Genomic DNA, 22,431 nt, shown 5'->3' with positions numbered 1-22,431 from the left:
TTATGGTTTTGACTGGCATTTCCTTGATGATGAGTGATGTTGAGCACTTTCTCATAAACCAGCTGGAAATTTGAATGACATCCTTGGAGAAATATCTAATCGATTATGTTGCCAATTTTTTTAGTTATTTGTTTTTTGCAGCTGAGTTGTCATGAGATCCTTGTGTGCTTTGGATAGTACCCTCATATACAATATATGGTTTGCAAATATTTTTTCTATTCTACACTTTGCCTTTTCATTACGTTGACTGTTTCCTTGCTGTTCAGAAACTTCACCTTTTGCAGTTCCGTTTGTCTATTTTCATTTTCGTTGCTTGTATCATTTTGGTGTCATATCAATGAAATCATTTCCAATATCAAGATCACAAATCTTTCCCCCTATGTTTTCTTATAGGAGTTTTGGAGTTTCAGGTGTAAGTATTTAATCCATTTTGAGTGGATTTTTGTATATGGTGTGAGATAAGTGTCAAATTTTCTTCTTCTTCACATGGATATTCCACTTTCCCAACACCACATATTAAAAGGACTATCCTTTCCCAATTATGTATTTTTAGCAACCTCGTCAATCATCATTTAGCCATAAATGCATGGGCTTCTTTCTGGGCCCTCTCGTCTGTACCATTGGTCTTGAACTTTTTGTTAATGCCAATACCACACTGTTTTGATTATCCTAATTTTGAAATATATTTTGAAATGAGAAAGAAGAAACAGGGGTCCCTGGTGAGAGAATCACTGTGCTGCGTTTAGAGTCCTGGGTTTTGCCCCACTTACCATAAGTGTAAGAACAAAAGGAGACACTTCTTTTTCATAAATACAGGTCTACAGTTTCTTAGTTAAACACAAACTAACAGATACAGACTGGGATTTATTAGAACTGGAGTATACTTTCAGTCCTGCCTGTGTTGAATGTGTCAGCCTAACCTGCTACCTGACTCCATTGTACTAAGTTCCACAACTGACGAAATCCTTCCTTCACTCCTCACAGGCTACTGGAAAGACTGCATGGACCCAGAAAGAATGTGTGGATTTCTCTTCTTCATACTGGATGGACTGGATTTGAGGCAGAAATATACGCTGCTCCTGACTCACCCAGGGCAGCTCCACATTTCCCAACCCCATTTAAATGAGCGAGAGAAATATCACCAGTTTTGCTAGTGGGATAAAATTGGAAACAGAAGGAGGTCACTGTCATGTGCATTTCAACTGTCTTAGGGGGTTTTCTTTTTCTTTGCATTTAGCTCCTGGGATATTTGGGTTGTTTATGCCCCCAGGGCATGACTCCCCCATTCTGTCTAAACAGCTTTACCCAAATTTCTTCATCTCCCACAGCTAGTTGAGCATGAGTATTTTTAAAACTATGTTCTCAAGTGGCCTTATCAAACATTTTCTCCATCCTCAGTGTCACTGCTCTAGGTTCCAGAAAGTACAAGAATCTCTGTGTCCCCAAAGCATCTGGTCCTCAATGCTACTGAAAAATGCCCACATATCACAGGGTAGGGATTCCGCTGCCATGATCCTCAGAAATGTACTCATATGACCCAAGCCGCCATTTCATGCTTATCCCTCTTTGCTTATCAGACGACAGCAATCGAAGTTACTCTGACAGTAGGGGAAGATAAGGGAATATATATTTGTGTTTGTGTGTGTGTGTGTAGAGGTAGTAGTTGCAGGGGATTTTGAACATATGGCTCTAATCTCTGACTGGAAAGTTGGGAGGGTTTGTGTAGTGTAGGAAAGGAAAAGCAACTGTTTGGTAAGTAGAACTTTGACAAGAGTGGGATTAGCAAGGATCCCCCCAGTCTACCAGAACCCAAAGTTATCTATGGTGATGACCTGTCCTGATGACAGGCCTTTATTTTAAATTTCTTCTAGGCAGTTAGGGGGGAAAGGTCAAACTTCTTGCTGAGTCTGAGCCTTTATTGTCTTCAGCTCAAAATAATCCGTGCGCCGGAGTGGCGCATGTTGGGGTGGCCTGCCCTGAATCCCATCAATGGGAATCCCAGATGAAGTACAGATTTGTATTTTTAAAAAAGGATTAATTGTAACTCATATTTTATATGACTTCTTTATTTACAAAAGGAATAAATTTTGTGGAAATTTCAGCAAAAATGAAGTGTAAAGGCTGGTGGTAACCATTTAATGCCCTGGGGTTGAGAAAGTAGCATTGACTTATGTGAAAGTTATATGAACTGTAGAATCTGTTAAACCTTCCGATCCTTTCCTTTGGGATACACACATAAATTTCTATGGATATTGTTGAACTTAGACTTTCTATAACCACTGGGCAGAGGGTCAATATTAACTTATTTTACTAAAAAGTTGATCACTCAGACTTCCACATTAATTGGCATTGAGTTGTGCAAATAAATCCAGTAAGTTTTCCATCATGTTCTTCCTTTGACTCGTAGGGCTTTGAAAATCCTTCTAAGGTGCTTTGGTTCTACTTGCCTGCTCAGAATTTAAACGATGCTGACAATAAGTAGTCTGAAGTTTAGGAAAGAACACACTTTGCATAGAAAAACTTCTGAGGGGAGCAGAGAACTCAGCAAGACCCATGAGCTTCATTGCCAGTCCCTCGCGTGTCAACTCAGTATTTCCTGGGGCCTCCACGTGCAGCCCTGTCTGCCTCCATGGATCAAGTGCCTTTCAAAACACTGCAATTGTCTCTCTGGAAATAAGTAGTAGGTTGTAATTGCTTTTTGTACTTAACAACTCGGAAAAAGTTTTTGACAAATATCCTCAGTTCCCCAAGCCTGTCCCCCCATGGTGGTTGCAGTGGAAAAGATAATTGCTGTTGTAATTGGGAGTGAGGTCAGAGAATCACAAACCCATATCTAGTGGTCTGGCTGGCTGCCTCCCTCTAATCCAGGCACTGGCTGCCATGATCAGTACACTATATCCAGTATCCTCGAAGATGTCTGGTGAGGTTTTCTATTTCAATCTGAGAAGAAGAGTGTGCAAAGAAGGTGGGATATGAGGAGCCTGGGTAAGTGATCGTGGCAGAATGAAGGCATTCTTCAGGCTTTGAATCTGGTCTAGTGCCAAAGCCAGACAGGAAGGAGGAATAATTCTCAGGCATTGTCTGAGGTAGTAGGATCCTACACCAAACACTGCTGGCTCCTAATGTATTGTAGGGTAATCAACTATGACCTTGACTCTTGCTGTTTAATACAAGTGATAGTGAAACCTGACTTTTTAATGTATTAAGTACTGTTGTTCTGAAATCAGTCTGCTCTTCAGCCTAATTTACAGGAATCATAGATGACATTTTTAGGATTACTGCAGGTGTGCCCACAACACCTCTGTGCTTCTAAGAAAGAATAGGATGAATCTACAGGAATCGTGTAGTCCTGTTCGGGAGTGGTGTATCCAAATGGCAATTGTTGGGGTAGAAATGTTTTTTGTGACTCTGGGTGTATGAAGTGCTTAATGGAGGCAGTAATTTTTTCCTAGTGAAACCTCTGTGGTCTGTTCATTTTAATGAGACTGTTTTCCCTCTCAAAGAAACGGAATCAGTACTGAGGGAAAATATAAATGTATAATGAGGAGTTTCAGATAGCCACAGCCAGGCTCAAAGGTATCTTGTGATATTTTCTCTGTTTTAAAAATATTCTTCTATTACTTTAAAAAATGTATTATTCCAATTTAATAAAATGTAAAAGATTTTACACTTGACTGATTCCTTTTTGCGTGACTGTCTTGAAAATATAAGACAAATCTCACTACCTTGGTAATAGTTTTACTTTACTCACATATTTATAAATTCATGTGATCTGAAATTAGTAACTTTTTTCCATACAAGTTTATGACATTAGTAATTCATATAAAATAATTTATGGCACACTATCATATTCACCATTTATGTGATAGGTAGTACTGTCTTGTTCCTGGCACAAAAGCAAATGACTCTTTGTGTTGCCATTCTAATATTGAGCCAATCTTGTATTTATGAAATCTAGCTTGGTCATGAGACAGGTGTCCTTAGTATTACAATCAGAGCATCTACACTTAATTGCTACCTCAAAAGCTTTATGCACAATTGATATTGGCCAATGAAATAAATCTTTGCATATAAGTGAAACTTGTTACAACTGCAATGAAATAGTAAATTAACCACCAACTTCAAATATAATGACAAGTTATGAAAACAGCTAAATATCTATGCAGACTATTAGAAAGACTAAGTTCCTTTGTCAGTAGATTACAGCGATTAAACGTGCTTGCTTTGTTACCAGCCCAGCCAGGTTTAAGTCACATCCTGCCTGTAACTAGCATGTGAATTTAGTCAAAATGCTTAATGTCCCTGTATCTAAGTTCTGCTGCTCTTTAGAATGAAAATAATCGTAGTTCCTGGAAAATAGTAGGTTTGGGAAAAATGAAGAAGTGAGCCAGTACGTGTATAGCCTTCATAGACATGATTATGTCATCATACATGCTCTTTCAAAAGTTATACGTTCAATCCTTGGAGACCTCTTAGTAAAAGAACAACATTAAGTTAATATTTCTTCATGGGAACTAATGGTAAGTGGACAATATTGGATTTCAGTTGATATGATACAAGTAGCACATGCCTCATATTTCCACGCAGAACACTCTGGCTAAGAAGGCAAGTATCTTTCACGGACACCGGACAGGATGGCTACCAGAAATTTCGCAATACGTATGATCTTCTTATCAGAGAATATAGTTGGAATCCTGGGGAATGTCTCTCTTCTTTACCGTTATCTCTTCCTTCACTTCACGGGATGCAGGCTGAGGGGCAAAGACTTGATCGTTGAACATCTGCTGGTAGCCAACATCTTGGTCCTGCTCCCTACAGGAATCTCAGATACAATGATACCATTTGGGTGGAAAAATTTTCTCACTGATATTGAATGCAAACTTGTTTTCTATATTCACAGAGTGGCCAGGGGTGTGTCCATTGGCACCACCTGCCTTTTGAGTGTCTTCCAGGCCATCACCATTGGCATCCTGAGCACAAGGTGGGCAGAGCTTAGAGTGAAAGCTCCCAAGTACATTGGGTCTTCTATTTTCCTCTGCTGGGTCCTACAATTGATGATAAATATAATTTTTACTATGCGTGTGACTGGTAATTGGAGCAACAAAACCATCACAAAGAAAAAAGATTTGGGATTATGTTGTTCAGTATTTCATGGCAGAATTACAGTCTTACTGAATACAGGATTGTCATTATTTCCTGATGTTCTTTGTTTGGGGCTCATGATCTGGAGCAGTGGCTCCATGGTTTTCATCCTGTACAGGCACAAGCAGCAGGTCCAACACATTCATAGGAACCAAATCTCCCCTAGATCCTCTGCTGAAGCCAGAGCCACCCAAAGCATCCTTGTGTTGGTGAGCACTTTTGTGTCTCTGTACACTCTCTCTTCCATCTGTTTCTTGTATGTGACTCTTTCTGATAATCCCAGCCAGAACCTGGTGATCTTTATTGCACCAGTTACTGCATGTTTCCCAACTGTAAGCCCCTACATTCTCATGAGCCATGATCGCAGAGTATCCACATCTTTCCTGTCCTGGATAAGGAGTAGATAATCACATAATCTTATGAGAAATATGCAAATTCTCTTTGACTATTGTTCAGTTATGCATTTATTCATCCCCTTCTGAGTTCTAAACAACTATTAGACAGTCATTTCCAAGACAGTGGCAAACAAGGCAGGCTGAGATTATGCTCTGAGAGAAGCAATAAATCATAATGCAATTGTAAATGAACTATTGTGTAATTATCATGGAAATATCTATGTAAATAAAACTTTATTAATGCTTATAGGGCAGCGTCAGAATCTAGTCATTATTAAGCAGGAGTTCCTGAAACAATATGAGGATTACAGAAATGTCTTTGAATGCATAAATATCAATCTGAAATAAAACATTTACCCCAAAATAAATTAAGCATGGAATGTAGGTAAACCTCTATGAAACAAAGCACCGTGTGAAATGTTCATTCAAGAAAAAAGGAATTTCCCCACAGATTAATGAACACTGGGGGATTAAGCTGATGGGTCAATGCGGATTCAGAGAGTAGAGCTTTTGGACGCCTAAATATGAGTTCCTCACAGTTCATCTTTGGAGAGATGGTAGTCTTTTGAAGTGTGATGTTATGAAGTGACATTGGCAGACTTAAAATATTTTCATTTAGAAATGTCCAATTAGAACCAGAATAAGTGAAAGAGAGCACAGAAGTATGTTTCTGCCGATTTTCAAAAGACATCAGGTGAGTATTGATGATGAAACAAATATATACTGTCTGGGAAAGACTTGCATGGATTTTGAAATCTGTAAAAAGCAGTTTTCTCTCTAATAGGTATGGATGCTACTTGGGCATTTTGACAAGAAAGAGACTTCAGGATGCAAATACCATGTCTCTAACGTGGGGAAATAAGTTGATGGTGGCGATTTCCATTAAACTTGGAAGAGTAGAGGTGTAACCATTTTGAGGGGAAAACTCATAAATCCCATGGCTGAGATGCATATGTAGCAGGAATTACAATGAGGAGAAACAGAAGAACTGGGGACAATTAGGAAATGAAACAAGTAGATATATCCCCTAAATTTAAAGAGGCAGTTGTGCAGCCAGGGAACAGGTGTCTTCCTCAGATGCATAATTCAGTCAACTTCCCTTATCCATTTTCTGTCTCTTACCTGACACTACAACCACACTTCTATTGGAATATTTTTCTAACTATAGATTGACACCCGTCACTGTCCTGTGTGTTTGGTCACTTCACATAAATGTTAAAATGACTCCACGTCTTATGAAGTCTCCAAGTTTTCACCTGATGAAAACATCACAGAAAGTAACTTTGTCGATGTCCCTTATAAAAAGTGAAAAAATATTAACAAATGTTGAGTTGTGTTTTATTCCACTCAAGAAGAAATAGTATATATATTAATTTTTAAAAGATCAACTGAATATGCTAACTGTGGAATTACTCTTATCTTCAAATCAATTTCTAATCACCAATAAATTTAAGGAAAACCATTATTAAAATCCCTGAGCAGGTCATTTAAACAATAGTTCATAAACTTTGGAACAAATAAATCATGTAGTAAGTCATACATGATTAACAGGTAAGTAAAAAAAAGACAGGATTTGAAGGCGGAGATTCTCAAGCCAATAGAAATGAGGCTTGGGAGAAATTAACTCAATGTAGAGTAGACAAAATAGATTTCCATTGCCAATCTGAAAGTTTTCTAGTTTGTTAGTAAGTCACCAACAATTTTGAAATTACTTGTTTTGAGCCAGTATTTCCCTTTCTTTTGAAGTTATGTGTACACACACACACACAGACACACACTTCTCTCTCCTTTGCTCTCTTACTCCTAAAATATATATTCAGCTTAATATATTTACCTATTGCATTCAATATCTATCAGAATCATGAAAATCAACTTCTGTTCCATACGTGAAGGACATGTGTGAAGAAATTTACAGGGTCAAATTTTATAGTGATTCAGAATCCAAAAGTATGGCCCCAATTATGCCTGTGAGACTTTATTAAATAAGCATTTGTTAAATAGAGGACCTAAAGGATAGATGGTGAATTGTAGTTCAACGTCAAAAAAATTGAAGCAGAAAAGGTTATTACTCACAGGTCCTGGAAGAAGTACATGATAGGCCTTAAGAGCTCACAAGGTGAGGCCAAGGCAGGATGTACACAGAGACAGTAGCAGCGTTTAGGGCTCATGTCTTTATTATGATCTTTGGGTGGAGAAGTGGGTGGTGTCAGTTCAAGGACCTCCAGGCTGCTTGGCTACACAACACGAATGGCAAGGCAGCAATATCATGAAGTAGTTTAGCTAAACTCTCCACTGAATCTTTACTATAACCTTTAAAATGTCCCAGTAGCTACAAAAAGGAGGAAAAGGAACAAGACATACATTGTGGGAAACATAATTTCAAATTATTTGACTTTAGGGCAACTAGGTAAAAATGATTAGTAGTGATGTTTCACTGCAGTATCATAGACGTTATTGTTATCATCTCTTGCCTATGCCCTTAAATAAAGTGGGAGAGGTTAATCGTGGTGTGATAAGATCTCATTCATTTCACATGAGTTTTAACACATTAAAAACCATTTTTATTTATTAAAATATAGTAAGTTCATACATAGTCTTAATAAAGCATTTCAAAATCCACTGTATGATCCCTGGTTAAAATACAGATTACAAGCATTGAAAAAGAGTTCTTGTTCTTCTAATACAAGGATCTGAGAATCAGCTTCTTTTTATGATTTCCAATACTGTGTCTAATTATGCAGGAAACATAGATGTACATTAACTTTATGTCCTTTTAGGGAAAGGTTAGTGTAGTTCTCTCAGACATCTGTAAAGATTTCTTTATTTCAACCATGTCGACTAATATTTATCACTTCGATCTATTGCTATGATAAAGAGATTGGGATTTCAATAAACTCACAGTGTTCGTATCTTTAAAAAGCAATTGGTAAAACTCTTTAAAATTCAGAATGTTCCTGTGTCTTATCTTCATACAAAGAATGATGTCCTGAACACCTACCTAATGGTGACATATCAATGTGATAAGTCAAGCAAAAGCAGAAACTGCAATAACTCCATTTATGTTTTCTTCATACATTGTACCTTACAGCGTCCTTAATTTTCTATGGAAAGGAAATATGATGAATCCCACCTAGTTTACAAGGGTCTCTCATATCAGTGAGGCAGCAGACAGCAATCACTTCATTTCACAAATAAACTAGGAATAAAGACATAGTGTGAAATGATATGAAATTTGAACTGCCATAACTTTGACTTTTAAAAAATTCCCAAGTATTGTCAATACGAAAAGATACATACATCATTGGCATACATGTCAAAACATATATCCCCTTGATTATTTGAAACATACTAATTAATTAACTAAATGTTGTAACTTTGGATAATTCTGAATAAATATTTTGATATAGAGTACTATCTGAAACTACTATTGACTGCTTTTTACTATGAATTCTGATAATGTTTTAGGTCTTCAAATAAACACTGTCACAAATTTTTACATAATTCAAGATTTTACTTCCCAGTATGAACTTTCTGATGGTTTCTAAACTGTATATTTTTTACAAAGGTCTTTCCACATGTAATACATTTGTAGGGTTTCTCTCCAGTATGAAGTCTCTGATGTTGTGTGAGGTTTGAACACTGGTTAAAAGCCTTGCCACATTCTATACATTTGTATGGGTTCTCTCCAGTATGAATTCTCTGATGTCGAGTAAGGCATGAGTACTGCTTGAAGGCTTTGCCGCATTCTTTACATTTGTAAGGTTTCCCTCCAGTATGAACTCTCCAATGTTGAGTAAGATTTGAGCAGTTGTTAAAGGCTTTGCCACATTCTTTACATTTGTAAGGTTTCTCTCCAGTATGAATTCTCTGATGTATAGTGAAGTTTGAGTACCGGTTGAAGGCTTTCCCACATTCTTTACATTTGTATGGTCTCTCTTCAGTATGGATTTTCTTACGTCTTTTTAGAGTTGATGATTGATGAAAGACTTTCCCACAGTGATTACATGTGTTTGGTTCTGCTTCAGCATGATAACTCTGGTTTTGAGTAAGTCTTGAAGACTGATAAATAGCTTTGCCACATTTACTATATTTGCAAGTCGTTGCTCTCATATGGATTCTCTGATGTGAAATAACTTTTGACAACAAGCCATGGGTGTCATGAGAAGACACAGCTGAAATATATCAAATAAAAATTATGAAATTTCTCCACTCAGAAAATATACTTTATAATTTTATGCAAACATGACAAACCATAATGGGATTAAGCCCAAATGGGAGAATCACCACCTAATATCAGCAGTGAAAACAGAGATACTGTGCATGATACCATAGAAATGAAAGTAATTAGGAGCCTACAATGAATACTTATACACAGAAAAAATTTGACACTTAGAAAAACATGGATTTCTAGAAAGATACAATGTATTTAGACCTTAAATGAAGGAATAAAAAAATCACAACAAACATAAAACTAACAACTTGACTAAAACAGTAAAATAAAAGTACCTCTGACAAAAAGGTGCTCTGGAACACATCAATTCACTAAACCATTCTAGCAACATTTAAAGAGAAATGAACACCAATTCTGTACAAACATATTCAAAGAGTGAAGAGGAGAGAAATTAACAAAACACTTTTTATGAGGCTAGCATTTCCTGATATCAGAGCCAAACACAGACACTATAAATAACAATGCAAGCCAATATCTGTGATGAACATTGATGCACAAATCCTCAAAAAACACCAGCAAACTGAAATAGAAACACATTAATATTACCACACACCATATGCAAGTACCACGTCTTCCTGGATCTCAAGGGAGTTTCAACATACAGAAATCAAAACAAGGAAGATCGCATTAACAGAATGAAGGTCAACACTACTGTTAATATCAAAAGATGTAGAAAAAGAAAATGACAGTATTCAACACAGTTTTATGATAAAAACACTCAAATGACGAATCAAAGGAGAATACCTGAATATAATGAATTTCACATATGAAAAGCTGAGAGTTAACATCATACTGATTAGTGGAAGACTGAAAGCTCTTCTCGTATAATGAGGAAGAAGGCAAGGATGCCCAATCTCATCACTATGATTTGACATAGAACTAAATATCCTGGCCAGAACAAGTAGGTAAAAAAATGATATCAGAGGCATGCAAATCAGAAAGCAAGATGTAAAATCATGTGTGTTGACAGATGAAAGGTTCTTATATGTAGAAAACTCTAAAGAATCCCCATTAAATAAAATAGAGAATTCATCAACGAATTTAACAAGATGTAGAATACAAAATTAATACACAAAGATGTGTTGAATTTCCTTACAGTAAAAGGGAATAATGGAAAAGAAATTATGAGTGCAATTACATTTCTAATAGCATCAATGAGAACAAAATATTTACGTGTTAACTTAAAGAAGGAGGAGAAAGAGTTGTATGATTTAAACAAGAAAATATAGCTGGAGGTAATTAGAGAATAAAATAAATAAATGGAAACATATGCCATGTTCCTGGTCTGTAATCCTTAATATTGTTAAGCTGTCAATTCTGCCCAAGACGATCTACAGATTGAAAGCAATCCATAGCAAAATCTGAAAGACATTTTTGGCAGAAATAGAAAAGTCCATCGTAAAATTTCTATGGGTTGTCACACTGGATATCCAAAACATTCTTGAAAAGGAAACATAAAAGTGGAAGCATCATACTTCCTGATTTTAAAACACAGTACAAAGCTATAGTTTTCAAAGAAATGTAGTATGGACATAAAGACAGACGTAGAATGATGGAACAGAAGAGAGAGTCCAGAGGTAAGCTCTCATGTACACAATCAAATGAACTTCAATGATGGTGCATATACCACAGTGGGGAAAGGACAATCTCTTAAACAAATAATCTTGGGAAAATTAGATGTCCAAATTTGAAAGAATGAAGTCAGACTCTTACCTAACACTACCTCCAAACATTAATTCAAAAACAGATTGAAGATTTAAACATCACACCTATAACTATAAATCTCCTAGATGGAAACATAAGGAAAAGGTTCCATGACATTTGATTTGGCAATGATTTCTTGGTTGTGACACCAAAAGCACAGGCACAAAAAAGCAAACATAGTCAAATGGGATTCCATCAAATGTGTAAACTTGTGCATATTAAAGGAGACATTCAATGGCAGGAAAAGGAAACATATGGAATGGGAGAAAATTTTTGCAAAGCATATATCTGATAAGTAGAGGATATCCAGAATATATAAACAACTCCTACAAAACAACAACATCAAAAATAATTAACATGAATATTAAATGGGCAAAGGGTTGAATAGGCATCTCAGAAGATATACAATTGTACAGAAGACATGTGAAAGATGCTAAAATCAGTAATCAGGGGCTAGCACCATGACAAAGTGTTTAAGTTTGCACACTCCACTTCAGCGGCCCAGGGTTTCACCGGTTCAGGTCCTGGGCATGGACCTAGCACCACTCATCAAGCCATGCTGAGGCAGCATCCCACATAGCAGAGCCAGAAGGAACTACAACTAGGATATAGAACTATTAACCGGGGAGCTTTGGGAAGAAGAAAAACAGAGCGAAGATTGGCAACAGATGTTAGCTCAGGTGCCAATCTTTAAAAAAAAAAATCAGTCATCATTAGAGATATACAAATCAAAACCAGAATTATGTATGACCTCGCATCATTAGGATGACAACTAATAAACCAAAAAGAAAGGAAATGCTGGCAAGGATGTGGAGAAAAAGGAACAGTGAAGTTGGTACCAAGATGGGAGTGTAGGTGAACTCCGAACTAACCTCCTCTCATGAACTCAACCAAGTTACAACTATTCTTGGAAAACTTCAGCCTAACAGAGAACTGAACACTGGATAAAAAGAATAACCATAACAAGGGACAGTCCTGACTGAGGCAGAAGAGGCAGAAATTCCTTTTTGGAGAGAAAAATGGCACCTGATGAGATGTGGAGCTTCAAGGCCAGCCAGGAGCAATTCTATCATACGAAGCCTTCACTGTAGGAGTGGGGACCTGAGTGGGGGAGTGTTACCACTATAAGCATCCTTTGAACTCAGCACAACTGAGATGAGTGTCATAATATCTGGCTTTGCTGGCTATTGACTACAATAGTGAATACCCCTAGAAAAGCTATCAGACATCAGCAGAAATAATCCAGCTCTTAAAGGGCCCATGCACAAATTCACCCATTTCAGAAAGCAACCTAAAATCAACAGAAAGAAAGGTGCACAGCCCTTTGCTGAAAACAGACTCACCTGATAGACTCTGGATGCATTTTGGTGAGGGGTGAGACCTCTCCAGGGACTGAGACATTGGTGGCAGCCATTACTGTGACCTAGTAAGATGTGCTGACACTGATGATGCCAGAAGCTATTGGAATATATCTTCTGGCCTGATCACCCAGGGACTGCCCTACCTACTAGAGCACTGATTTAATCCAGCTTAGCCAATGCAGGCAGTCCACCATAGCGACTGGCCCTACCCGACAGCAGGCCACCAGGCATCCTTTCAGCCTGCATAGACTGGGTGCCTGGATCCTCTGCAGGCTGGTGAATGGGTCCACTTCTGTGGGGAAGAACATGCATGAGGAGTGTGTAGAGTGTGTGGGGCATTGGTCAAATGTGTGGGGGCATTTGCAGTGGGGTTGATGTGTCCACTCCAAGGGGTTGGGACCTGTGCAAGGGCAGGACTGTATTGATGGTGGGTGTGGACCTGTGGGCCTGGGGATTATCAGTGGCAGAAGATCTGTACTACTCAAACAGCTACATGAGAGATCAGCCTCACCTTCTAAATCCTTCGTCCAGCCCCACACAGCTGCAATGCTGAGAGAGCTGAGAATAGCCTTGCAGGCTGGAGTTCCATAACAATGGTAAGCCCTTGAGCCTAGCAACCAGCCATGCCAGGGGCTTACTCATTTAATAGAAAAACTGCAGCAGAAATGTGATGTTAGACATTGCAAACAGCTGTCCTGGGGCTCTACTATCTCAATCAAGTGACTGATAGATCCATACCAGTCACGTGCAGCTGAGAATTACAATCAACTGGCCACAGGGACAGCCCAGACTCCCTGGGAACCTACAGCAAGAGAAACCCTGCCATCCAAGAAGGACACATTTAGCCCACCATGTATCACTCTTGGAACATTGGGAACTGATGACAAGAGGGAAGTGCACTGCTCGGCCTCCAAACTCGTTTCTTACATAAGGCCACTTCTCCAAGATAAAGAGATGTACCTCACCCACCTAATAGGTAGATAGAAGCACAAATAAAGAGACTAAATGGGGAGGGAAAGGAATGCATTCAAACAAAGGAACAGGGCAAAACAAATAAATGAAACAGACATAAACAATTTATCTGACAAGCAGTTCAAGCAAAAACGCATAAGGATGCTCACTGATCTTGGGAGAAAAATGGATGAACACAGTGAACACATCAACAAAGAATTGGAAAAATATAAAAAGAACCAATCAAAAATGAAGAATACAATACTGGAAATGAAAAATTCTCTAGAGGGTTCAATAGCAGAGTAGATGATACAGAAGAATGGATCAGTGAGCTGGATGAGCAACTTGAGAAAATCACCCAAGCTGAACAGATCAAAGAAAAAAGAATTAAAAGAATGAGAACAGTCTAAGGGAATTCTGGGAGACTATCAAGCACACTAACCTTCAAGTTATAGGTGTCTCAGAAGGAGAAGAGAGAAACAAAGGGGCAGAAAATCTACTTGAAGAAATAATAGCTGAAAACTTTCTGAACCCAATAAAGGAAACAGACTTCCAAAGAGAGGAAGTGCAGAGAGCACCAAACAAGATAAACACAAAGAGGCCAACATCAAGACACATTACAAGTAAAATGTCCAAAATTAAAGATAAAGAGAGAATCCTAAATGCTGTAAGAGAAAGGCAACTAGTGACATACAAAGGAAATCCCATAAGACTGTCAGCTGACTTCTCAGTAAAAACCTTCTAGGCTAGACGGGAGTGGCACAATATATTTAAACGGCTGAAAGGAAAAAATCACAGACAAGAACACTCTACCTGGCAAGGTTATCATTCAGAATGGAAGGAGAAAGAGTTTCCCAGAGAAGCAAAAGATAAAGGAATTTATCACCAAGAAACCAGTTTTACAAGAAATGTTAAAAGAACTTATTTAACTGGGAAAGAGAAGACTACAAAGAAGAAGCAGCAAATTATCATTAAAAACGCAATAAAGTCACTGCTAAAGGCCAAAAAACAGTAAAAGTAGCAGATCAATCACCTATGAAGATAATATGAAGGTGAAAAGACAAAAGTACTAAAATTACTTATTTGTATGATAAGAGGATAATAGATACACACACATGAAATAAGAGGTTAGATATGCCATCAAAACCAAACCTCACAGGAGGTAACTAAAAGAGTAGAGTTTTTAGAAGGAAGTCAAACTAAAGAGACCGTCAACTCAATTCAGATAGCTATATACGTAGATCATTATACATGAACGTCATGGTAATCAAAAACGGGACCCCGATAATAAGTACACAAATAATTAAGAGAAAAGAATCCAAACATAATACTAAAGAAAGCCAACAAACCACAAGGGAAGAGTGCAAGACAAGAAGAAAGGAACCAAGAACTCCTAAAACACACAGAAAAAAAGTTAGGAAAATGCCAATAGATACATACATATCAATAACTACTTTAAATGTCAATGGACTAAATGCTCCAATCAAAAGGCATAAGGTGGCAGATTGGATAAAAATAACAAGAGCCATATATATGCTGCATACCAGAGACATGTTTCAGAGCTAAAACCCTCACAAACTGAAAGTGAAAGGATGGAAAAAGTTACTCCATGCAACCGCAATGAAAGCAAAGCTGGGGTAGCAATATTTATCTCAAACAAAATAGACTTTAAAATGAAAACTGTAACAAGAGACAAGGGAGGGCACTAGAAAACAATTAAAGGAACAATCCAAGAAGAGGATATAACACTTGTAAATATCTATGGACTGAACATAGGAGCACCTAGCTATATATAAATATAGATATAGACAAAGCAATTATTAACAGACATAAAAGGGGAAATAGATGGTAACACAATAATAGTCGGGGACTTTAACTCTCCACCTACACTGCTGGATAGATCATCCAAACACAAGATCAATAAGGAAACATTGGCCTTAAATGATATATTGTACCAGTTGGGCTTAGTAGACATATACAGAACATTCCATCGAAAAACTGAAGAATACTCATTCTTTTCAAAAACACATGGAACACTCTCCAGGAGTGATCACATATTAGGCCACAAAACAAGTCTTAATAAATTTAAGAAGTTCGAAATAAGACCAAGTATCTTTTCTTACCAGAAAGGTATGAAATTAGAAATTCACTACAGAAAGAAAATCAGAAAAGCCACAAACATGTGAAGATTAAGAAAAATGCTACTGAACAATGATGAGTCAATGAAGAAATTAAAAGAAATAAAAAAAAATCCTGGAGACAAATAAAATGAAACTATGACATGATAAAATCTATGGGATATACCAAAAGTGTTTCTAAGAGGGAAGTTTATAGCAATTAAGGCATACCTAAACAAACAAGAAAAATCTCAAACAATGTAACAGTGCACCTATAAAGACTGGAAAAAGGACAACAAACAAAGCCCAAAATCAGGGGAAGGAAGGAAATAATAAATCAGAGCAGAAATAAATGAAATAGAGACTATAAAAAAATAGAAACAAATTAATGAAACTAAGAGCTGGTTCTTTGAAAAGATAAGCAAGTTGAGAAACCTTTGGCTAGACTCACCAAGACAAAAATAGAAGGCTCAAATAAATAAAATCACAAATGAAAGAGGAGAACGTCCAATGGACACCCTAGAAATACAAAAGATAAGAGAATACTATGAAAAGCTATGCACCAACAAGTTGGATAATCTAGAAGAAATGGATAAATGCTTAGAATCATATAACATTCCAAAACTTAATCAAAAAGAAATAGAGAATCTGAATAGATCAATCACAAGTAAGGAGATTGAAAGTCTTATCAAAAACCTCCCAAAAAATAAAAGTCCAGGACCAGAAGGCTTTCCTGGTGAATTCTGACAAATATTCAAAGAAGACTTAATGCTTATCCTTCTCAAACTCTTCCCAAAAATTGAAGGGGTGGGGAAACTTTCTAACTTGCTGTTCTACACTAGCCTGATACCAAAACCAGCGAAGGACAGCACACAAAAAAGAAAATTACAGGCCAATATCAGTAATGAACATCCATGCAAATATTTTCAAAAAACTACTAGCAAACAAAATACAACAATACATTAAACAGATCACAAACCATGACCAAGCTGGATTTATTTCCGGGATGCAGGGATAGACCAACATCTGCAAAACAATCAACATGATACAAAACATTAACCAAATGAAGAATAAAAGTCACAGGAGCATCTCAATAGATGCAGAGAAAGCATTTGACAAGATATAGCACCCATTTATGATAAAAAGAAACTCTGAATAAAATAGGTTTAGAAGGAGAGTACCTTAATATAATAAAGGTCATATATGACAAACCCACAGCTAATATCATTCGCAATGAGGAAAAATTGAAAGCTATCCCTCTAAGAAAGAATACTCACTTTCACTAGTCTTATTTAACATAGTATTGGAAGTGTTAGCTAGAGAAATCAGGCAAGAAAAAGAAATAAAAGGATCCAAACTGGAAAGGAAGAAGTGAAACTGTCACTAATTGCAGATACATGATATTCTATAGAGAAAACCCTAAAGAATCCACTAAAAAACTTTCAGAAATAATAAATGAATATGGTTAAGCTGCAGGATACAAAATCAAACAAAAATCACTTCTGTTTCCATACACTAACAACGATGTAGCAGAAAGATATATTAAGAACATAATCCCATTTAGAATTGCAACAAAAAGAATAAAATATCTAGGAATAAACTTAACCAAAGAAGTGAAAGATTTGTACACTGAAAACTATCAAACATTGTTGAAAGAAATAACTTACTTAAAATGTCCATACTTCCTAAAGCAATCTACATATTCAGTGCAATCTCTATCAAGGTTCCAATAATACTTTTCACAGAAATATAACAAAGATTTCTCAAATTTATATGGAACAACAAAAGACCCAGAATAGCCAAAGGAATCCTAAGAACAAAGAAAAAAGCTACATGTATCATACTCCTTGATTTCAAAATATTCTACAAAGCTATAGTAAAAAAAACCAGCATGGTCCCATCATGCAAACAGACACACAGATCAAGGGAACAGAATCGAGGGCCCAGAAATAAACCTACACATTTACGGACAGCGAATATTTGACAAGGGAGCCAAAAGCATACATTGGACAAGGTAAATTCTCTTCAATAAATGGTGCTGCGAAAAGTAGACAGTCAAATGCAAAATGATGAATGTATACCACTATCTTACAGCATATGCAAAAATTAACTCAAAATGGATTGAAGACTTGAATGTAAGACCTGGAACCATTAAACTTCTTCAAGAAAACATAGGCAGTACGCTCTTCAACATCAGTCTTAGCAGCATATTTTCAAGCACCATGTCTGATCGGGCAAGGAAAACAAAAGGAAAAATAAACAAATGGGACTACATCAGATTAAAAAGCTTCTGCACAGCAAAGGAAACCAACAAGAAAGAAAAAGACAACCTAACAACTTGGAGAAGACATTTGCAAACCATATATCTGATAAGGGGTTAATATCCAAAATATACAAAGAACTCATACATCTTGACAACAAAAATACTAAGAACCCAGTTAAAATAATGGGCAAAAGATGTGAACAGACAATTCTCCAGAGAAGATATACAGATGGGCAACAGTCACATGAAAAGAAGTTCGGCTTCATTAACTATCAGGGAAATGCAAATCAAAACTACAATGATATGGGGGCCAGCCTGGTGGCCCAGCAGTCAAGTTCACACATTCCACTTCACCAGCCCGGGGTTCGCCAGTTCAGATCCCGGGTGCGACCCTACACACTGTTTGTCAAGCCATGCTATGGCAGGTATCCCACATATAAAGTAGAGGAAGATGGGCATGGATGTTAGCTCAGGGCCGGTCTTCCTCAGCAAAAAGAGGAGGATTGGCGACAGACGTTAGCTCAGGGCTAATTTTCCTCAAAAATCCCTACAATGGGAAGGGCCCACGGCCTAGTGGTTAAGTTTGCGCCCTCTGCTTCATCAGCTCACAGATTCACAGATTCAGATCCTGGGCGTGGACATGGCACTGCTCATCAGGCCATGCTGAGGCTGCATCCCACACAGCACAACCAGAGATAATCACAACTAGAATATACAACCATGTACTGAGGGGCTTTGGGGAGAAGAATTAAAATAAAAGAGGAAGACTGGCAACGGTTGTTAGCTCAGGTGCCAATCTTTTAAAAAAGAGAAACTACAATGAGATATCACCTCACTCCCATCAGAATGGCTATAAATAACAGGACAAGAAACAACAAGTGTTGGAGAGGATATGGAGAGAAGGGAACCCTGATCCACTGCTGGTGGGAGTGCAAACTGGTACAGCCACTATGGAAAACAGTATGGAGATTCCTCAAAAATTAAAAATAGAGCTACCATATGATCCAGGTTTTCCACTACTGTTTATTTACCCAAAGAACACGAAAACACAAATGCATAAAGAGACATGCACCCCTATGCTCATTGCAGCATTATTCACAATAGCCAAGACTTGGAAGCAACTTAAGTACCCATCAAGGGATGAATAGATAAAGAAGATGTGGTATATATACACAATTTAACAGTACTCAGCCATAAGAAACGATGAAATCCGGCCATTTGTGACAACATAGATGGACCTTGAGGGTATTATGCTAAGTGAAATTAGTCAGAGGGAGAAAGTCAAATACCGTATGATCCCTCATAAGTAGAAGATTAAAATGACGACAAACAAACACACACAAACTGAGATTGGATTGGTGGTTACCAGAGGGGAAGTAGGGAGGGATGAGGGCGAAAAGGATGGTTAGGGACGTGTGTTGTGATGGATTATAATTAGTCTTTGGGTGGTGAACATGTAATCTACACAGAAACTGAAATATATAGTGACATATATCTGAAATTTGCATAATGTTATAAACCCGTGTTACCACAATAAAAAAAGAAAGAAACTGGAGAAAAATTAAAAAATAAATAAAAATTTAAAAAAAGAAATTGGAACGCTTATGCACCAATGGAGGAAATATAAAATGGTACAACCAGTATGAAGAACAGTATGGAGGTTTCTCACAAAATTAAAAATAGAATGAACATATGATCCAGCCATCCCACTTCTTGGCATAAATTCAAAAGAACTCACAAGAAGATCTGCAAGAGATATTTGCACACCATGGACATTGTAGCAGTAATCACAAAAGGCAATAATAGTTGGAAATAACCCAAATGTCCATGAATAGATTAATAGATACAGAAAATGTAGCATACACATACAATGGATTATTATGCATTCTTAAAAAACGAAAAGATCTTTCTCATGATACAACATGGATAAACCTTGAGGACAATGTGTTAAGTGAAATACATGATTCACAAAGAGAATGAAACTACATCACTCTAGTTATGTGAGTAACCTCATGTAGTCTTCCTCATAGAAAAAATAAAAAATGTGGAATGGTACTTTCCAGGTGCTTGTGGGAGAGGGAACAAGAAAGTGATTGCTTAGTGGTTAATAAGTCTGTTTTGCAAGATGGAAATTTCCAGAGATCAGTGGCAAAACAATGTGAATATAATTAACATTCCTGTGCTGTACAGTTAAAAATTATTACGATGCTAAATTTTATATGTTGTATTTTACCACAATTAAAAATTAAAAAATAATACTATCTAAAAGAGATGGACCTAAAAAGCTTTTCCAAAATTACCTTTAATTCAAAAAGTGTTTCTCTCACATGAAGAGAATATAAATTCAATGATAAAATGATGTGAAATCAAGACTACTTACTGAGGCAGGATAAAAGAACCATTGATCAATAACCAAGAAAAGAAATAAGATTAAAAAAAGAAATAAGAAAATATCTTATATTTCAGTATATAATTATAGTAATAAGTAATAAGACAGTAATATATTGCTCCTCTTATAATACAAAATTTAAAGGCTGTAGCCCATCACTCAGAAGAAAAAAAAGAAGCCCTTCATTTCTTATCTTATTTCAATATCTTATTTCTTTTTTTAATCTTATTTCTTTTCTTGGTTATTGATCAATGGTTCTTTTATCCTGCCTCAGTAAGTAGTCTTGATTTCACATCATTTTATCATTGAATTTATATTCTCTTCATGTGAGAGAAACACTTTTTGAATGGAAAACAGTATGGAGATTTCTCAAAAAAATTAAAAATATAAATACTGTATGACCCAGCCATTCCACTACCAGGTTTCTATCCAAAGAGCTTGAAATCAGCAATTCCAAAAGTCCCATGCACCCCTGTGTTCATTGCAGCATTATTTACAATAGCCAAGATGTGGAAGCAACCTAAGTGGCCATCAACTGATGATTGGATAAAGAAGATATGGTATATATATACAATGGAATACTACTCAGCCATAAAAAAGGATAAAATCGTCCCATTCACAACAACATGGATGGACCTTGAGGGTATTATGTTAAGTGAAATAAGCCAGATAGAGAAAGACAATCTCTGTATGACTCCACTCATAGGTGGAAGTTAAACATGTGGACAAAGAGAACAGATTAGTGGTTACCAGGGGAAAGGAGGGGTTGGGGGTGGGCATAAAGGGTGAACTTACTACAACATGACTGACAAACAATAATGTACAACTGAAATTTCACAAGGTTGTAAACTATCGTAATCCTAATAAAAAGTTAAAAAAAAAAAAAAGAAATAAGATAAATCATTAACTAAGTAGGGGTAATCGTTGTATAGATAAACCCTGACTCAATTATATTGGCAAAAGACATATAGTTGAGTCATATTTGAATTAAACTCCACATAGTCTTAAGCGTACTGAAATAACTGTCATTCATATCCAAAATATATAGATTAAAAAAAACAACTAATTTTCGGGAATATCTCATAAAAAAGGAAGCACCTTCTTATGGGATTGCAAAACAAGAATAAGAAAATTTATCCTCCCCATTTCTGAATACAACATAGATGTACGATTTTAGAAGAGTCCTTTTATGTATTTATCATTTTCAGCTGTGACTGTGCACCCATGAGGAGCGAGCACTTTGAATCATTGTCATGTGCAGCAGAAAAATGCATTACAATCATTCATAAAAATTTCTAACGGAAAATTTGAATGAATATGCATTTATATGTCCCTAGAAAAATTTATTATGACAGTAATATATTGCTCCTCTTATAATACAAAATTTAAAGGCTGTAGCCCATCACTCAGAAGAAAAAAAAAAGCCCTTCATTTCTAAATAAAGGAACAACATGAAACTTGTAATGTACACATAATATCACCGATATATAAGATATGAAAACTTTTGAATCTAAATTATAGATGAATTTGATATAGAACTAATAAGAAGATGAAATCTTCCAGGATCCAGTACTGGGAAGCTTCATACTAAACAAGATGAAATTACAAAATTTTTCTTATTAGGAAATAAAAATTTAGATTTTATTATATGATGGGCCATGTTCTAAGCTCCCCTATGGCATTAACTTCTTAAAAATTCTATGAGGTAAATAGACACATTAAACTATTTTACCTTTCGGAAATTGTAACATATAGACTTGAAATTTCTAATGTTTGTTCATACAAAGAAAAGAAAATATTGATGCGAATAGAGGATTACGTTTTTTGCATTTTAGGTAGGTGGTTTGAGCTGTGATGAAATTACTTGGTCTGACTTTT

The 22,431-nt window shown here is 36.6% G+C and overlaps 2 protein-coding genes across 2 annotated transcripts; one reads left to right on the top strand and one right to left on the bottom strand.

The window, feature by feature from the left end:
- The first annotated feature begins 4,634 nt into the window (after positions 1 to 4,634).
- Positions 4,635 to 5,549, top strand: LOC106822665 (vomeronasal type-1 receptor 4-like). Its single transcript, XM_014827945.1, has one exon. The coding sequence runs from the start codon at positions 4,635 to 4,637 to the stop codon at positions 5,547 to 5,549; it is 915 nt and encodes a 304-aa protein (XP_014683431.1).
- A 3,498-nt stretch (positions 5,550 to 9,047) lies between these two features.
- Positions 9,048 to 9,647, bottom strand: LOC139042153 (zinc finger protein 675-like). The gene has a single exon (XM_070498765.1). It carries the CDS (start codon positions 9,645 to 9,647, stop codon positions 9,048 to 9,050), a length of 600 nt encoding a protein of 199 aa, XP_070354866.1.
- Between the last annotated feature and the right edge of the window lie 12,784 nt (positions 9,648 to 22,431).

This window comes from Equus asinus, chromosome 26 (genome assembly GCF_041296235.1).
Source record: "Equus asinus isolate D_3611 breed Donkey chromosome 26, EquAss-T2T_v2, whole genome shotgun sequence".
NCBI classification, from domain to species: domain Eukaryota; kingdom Metazoa; phylum Chordata; class Mammalia; order Perissodactyla; family Equidae; genus Equus; species Equus asinus.
The sequence above is the reverse complement of the archived record's forward strand: the minus strand, read 5'-3'. Positions and strand labels throughout refer to the sequence as shown.

Excerpts from the sequence above, each read along its gene's own strand:
- LOC106822665 (XM_014827945.1), top strand. The coding sequence starts at position 4,635 with ATGGCTACCAGAAATTTCGCAATACGTATGATCTTCTTATCAGAGAAT.
- LOC139042153 (XM_070498765.1), bottom strand. The coding sequence starts at position 9,647 with ATGAGAGCAACGACTTGCAAATATAGTAAATGTGGCAAAGCTATTTAT.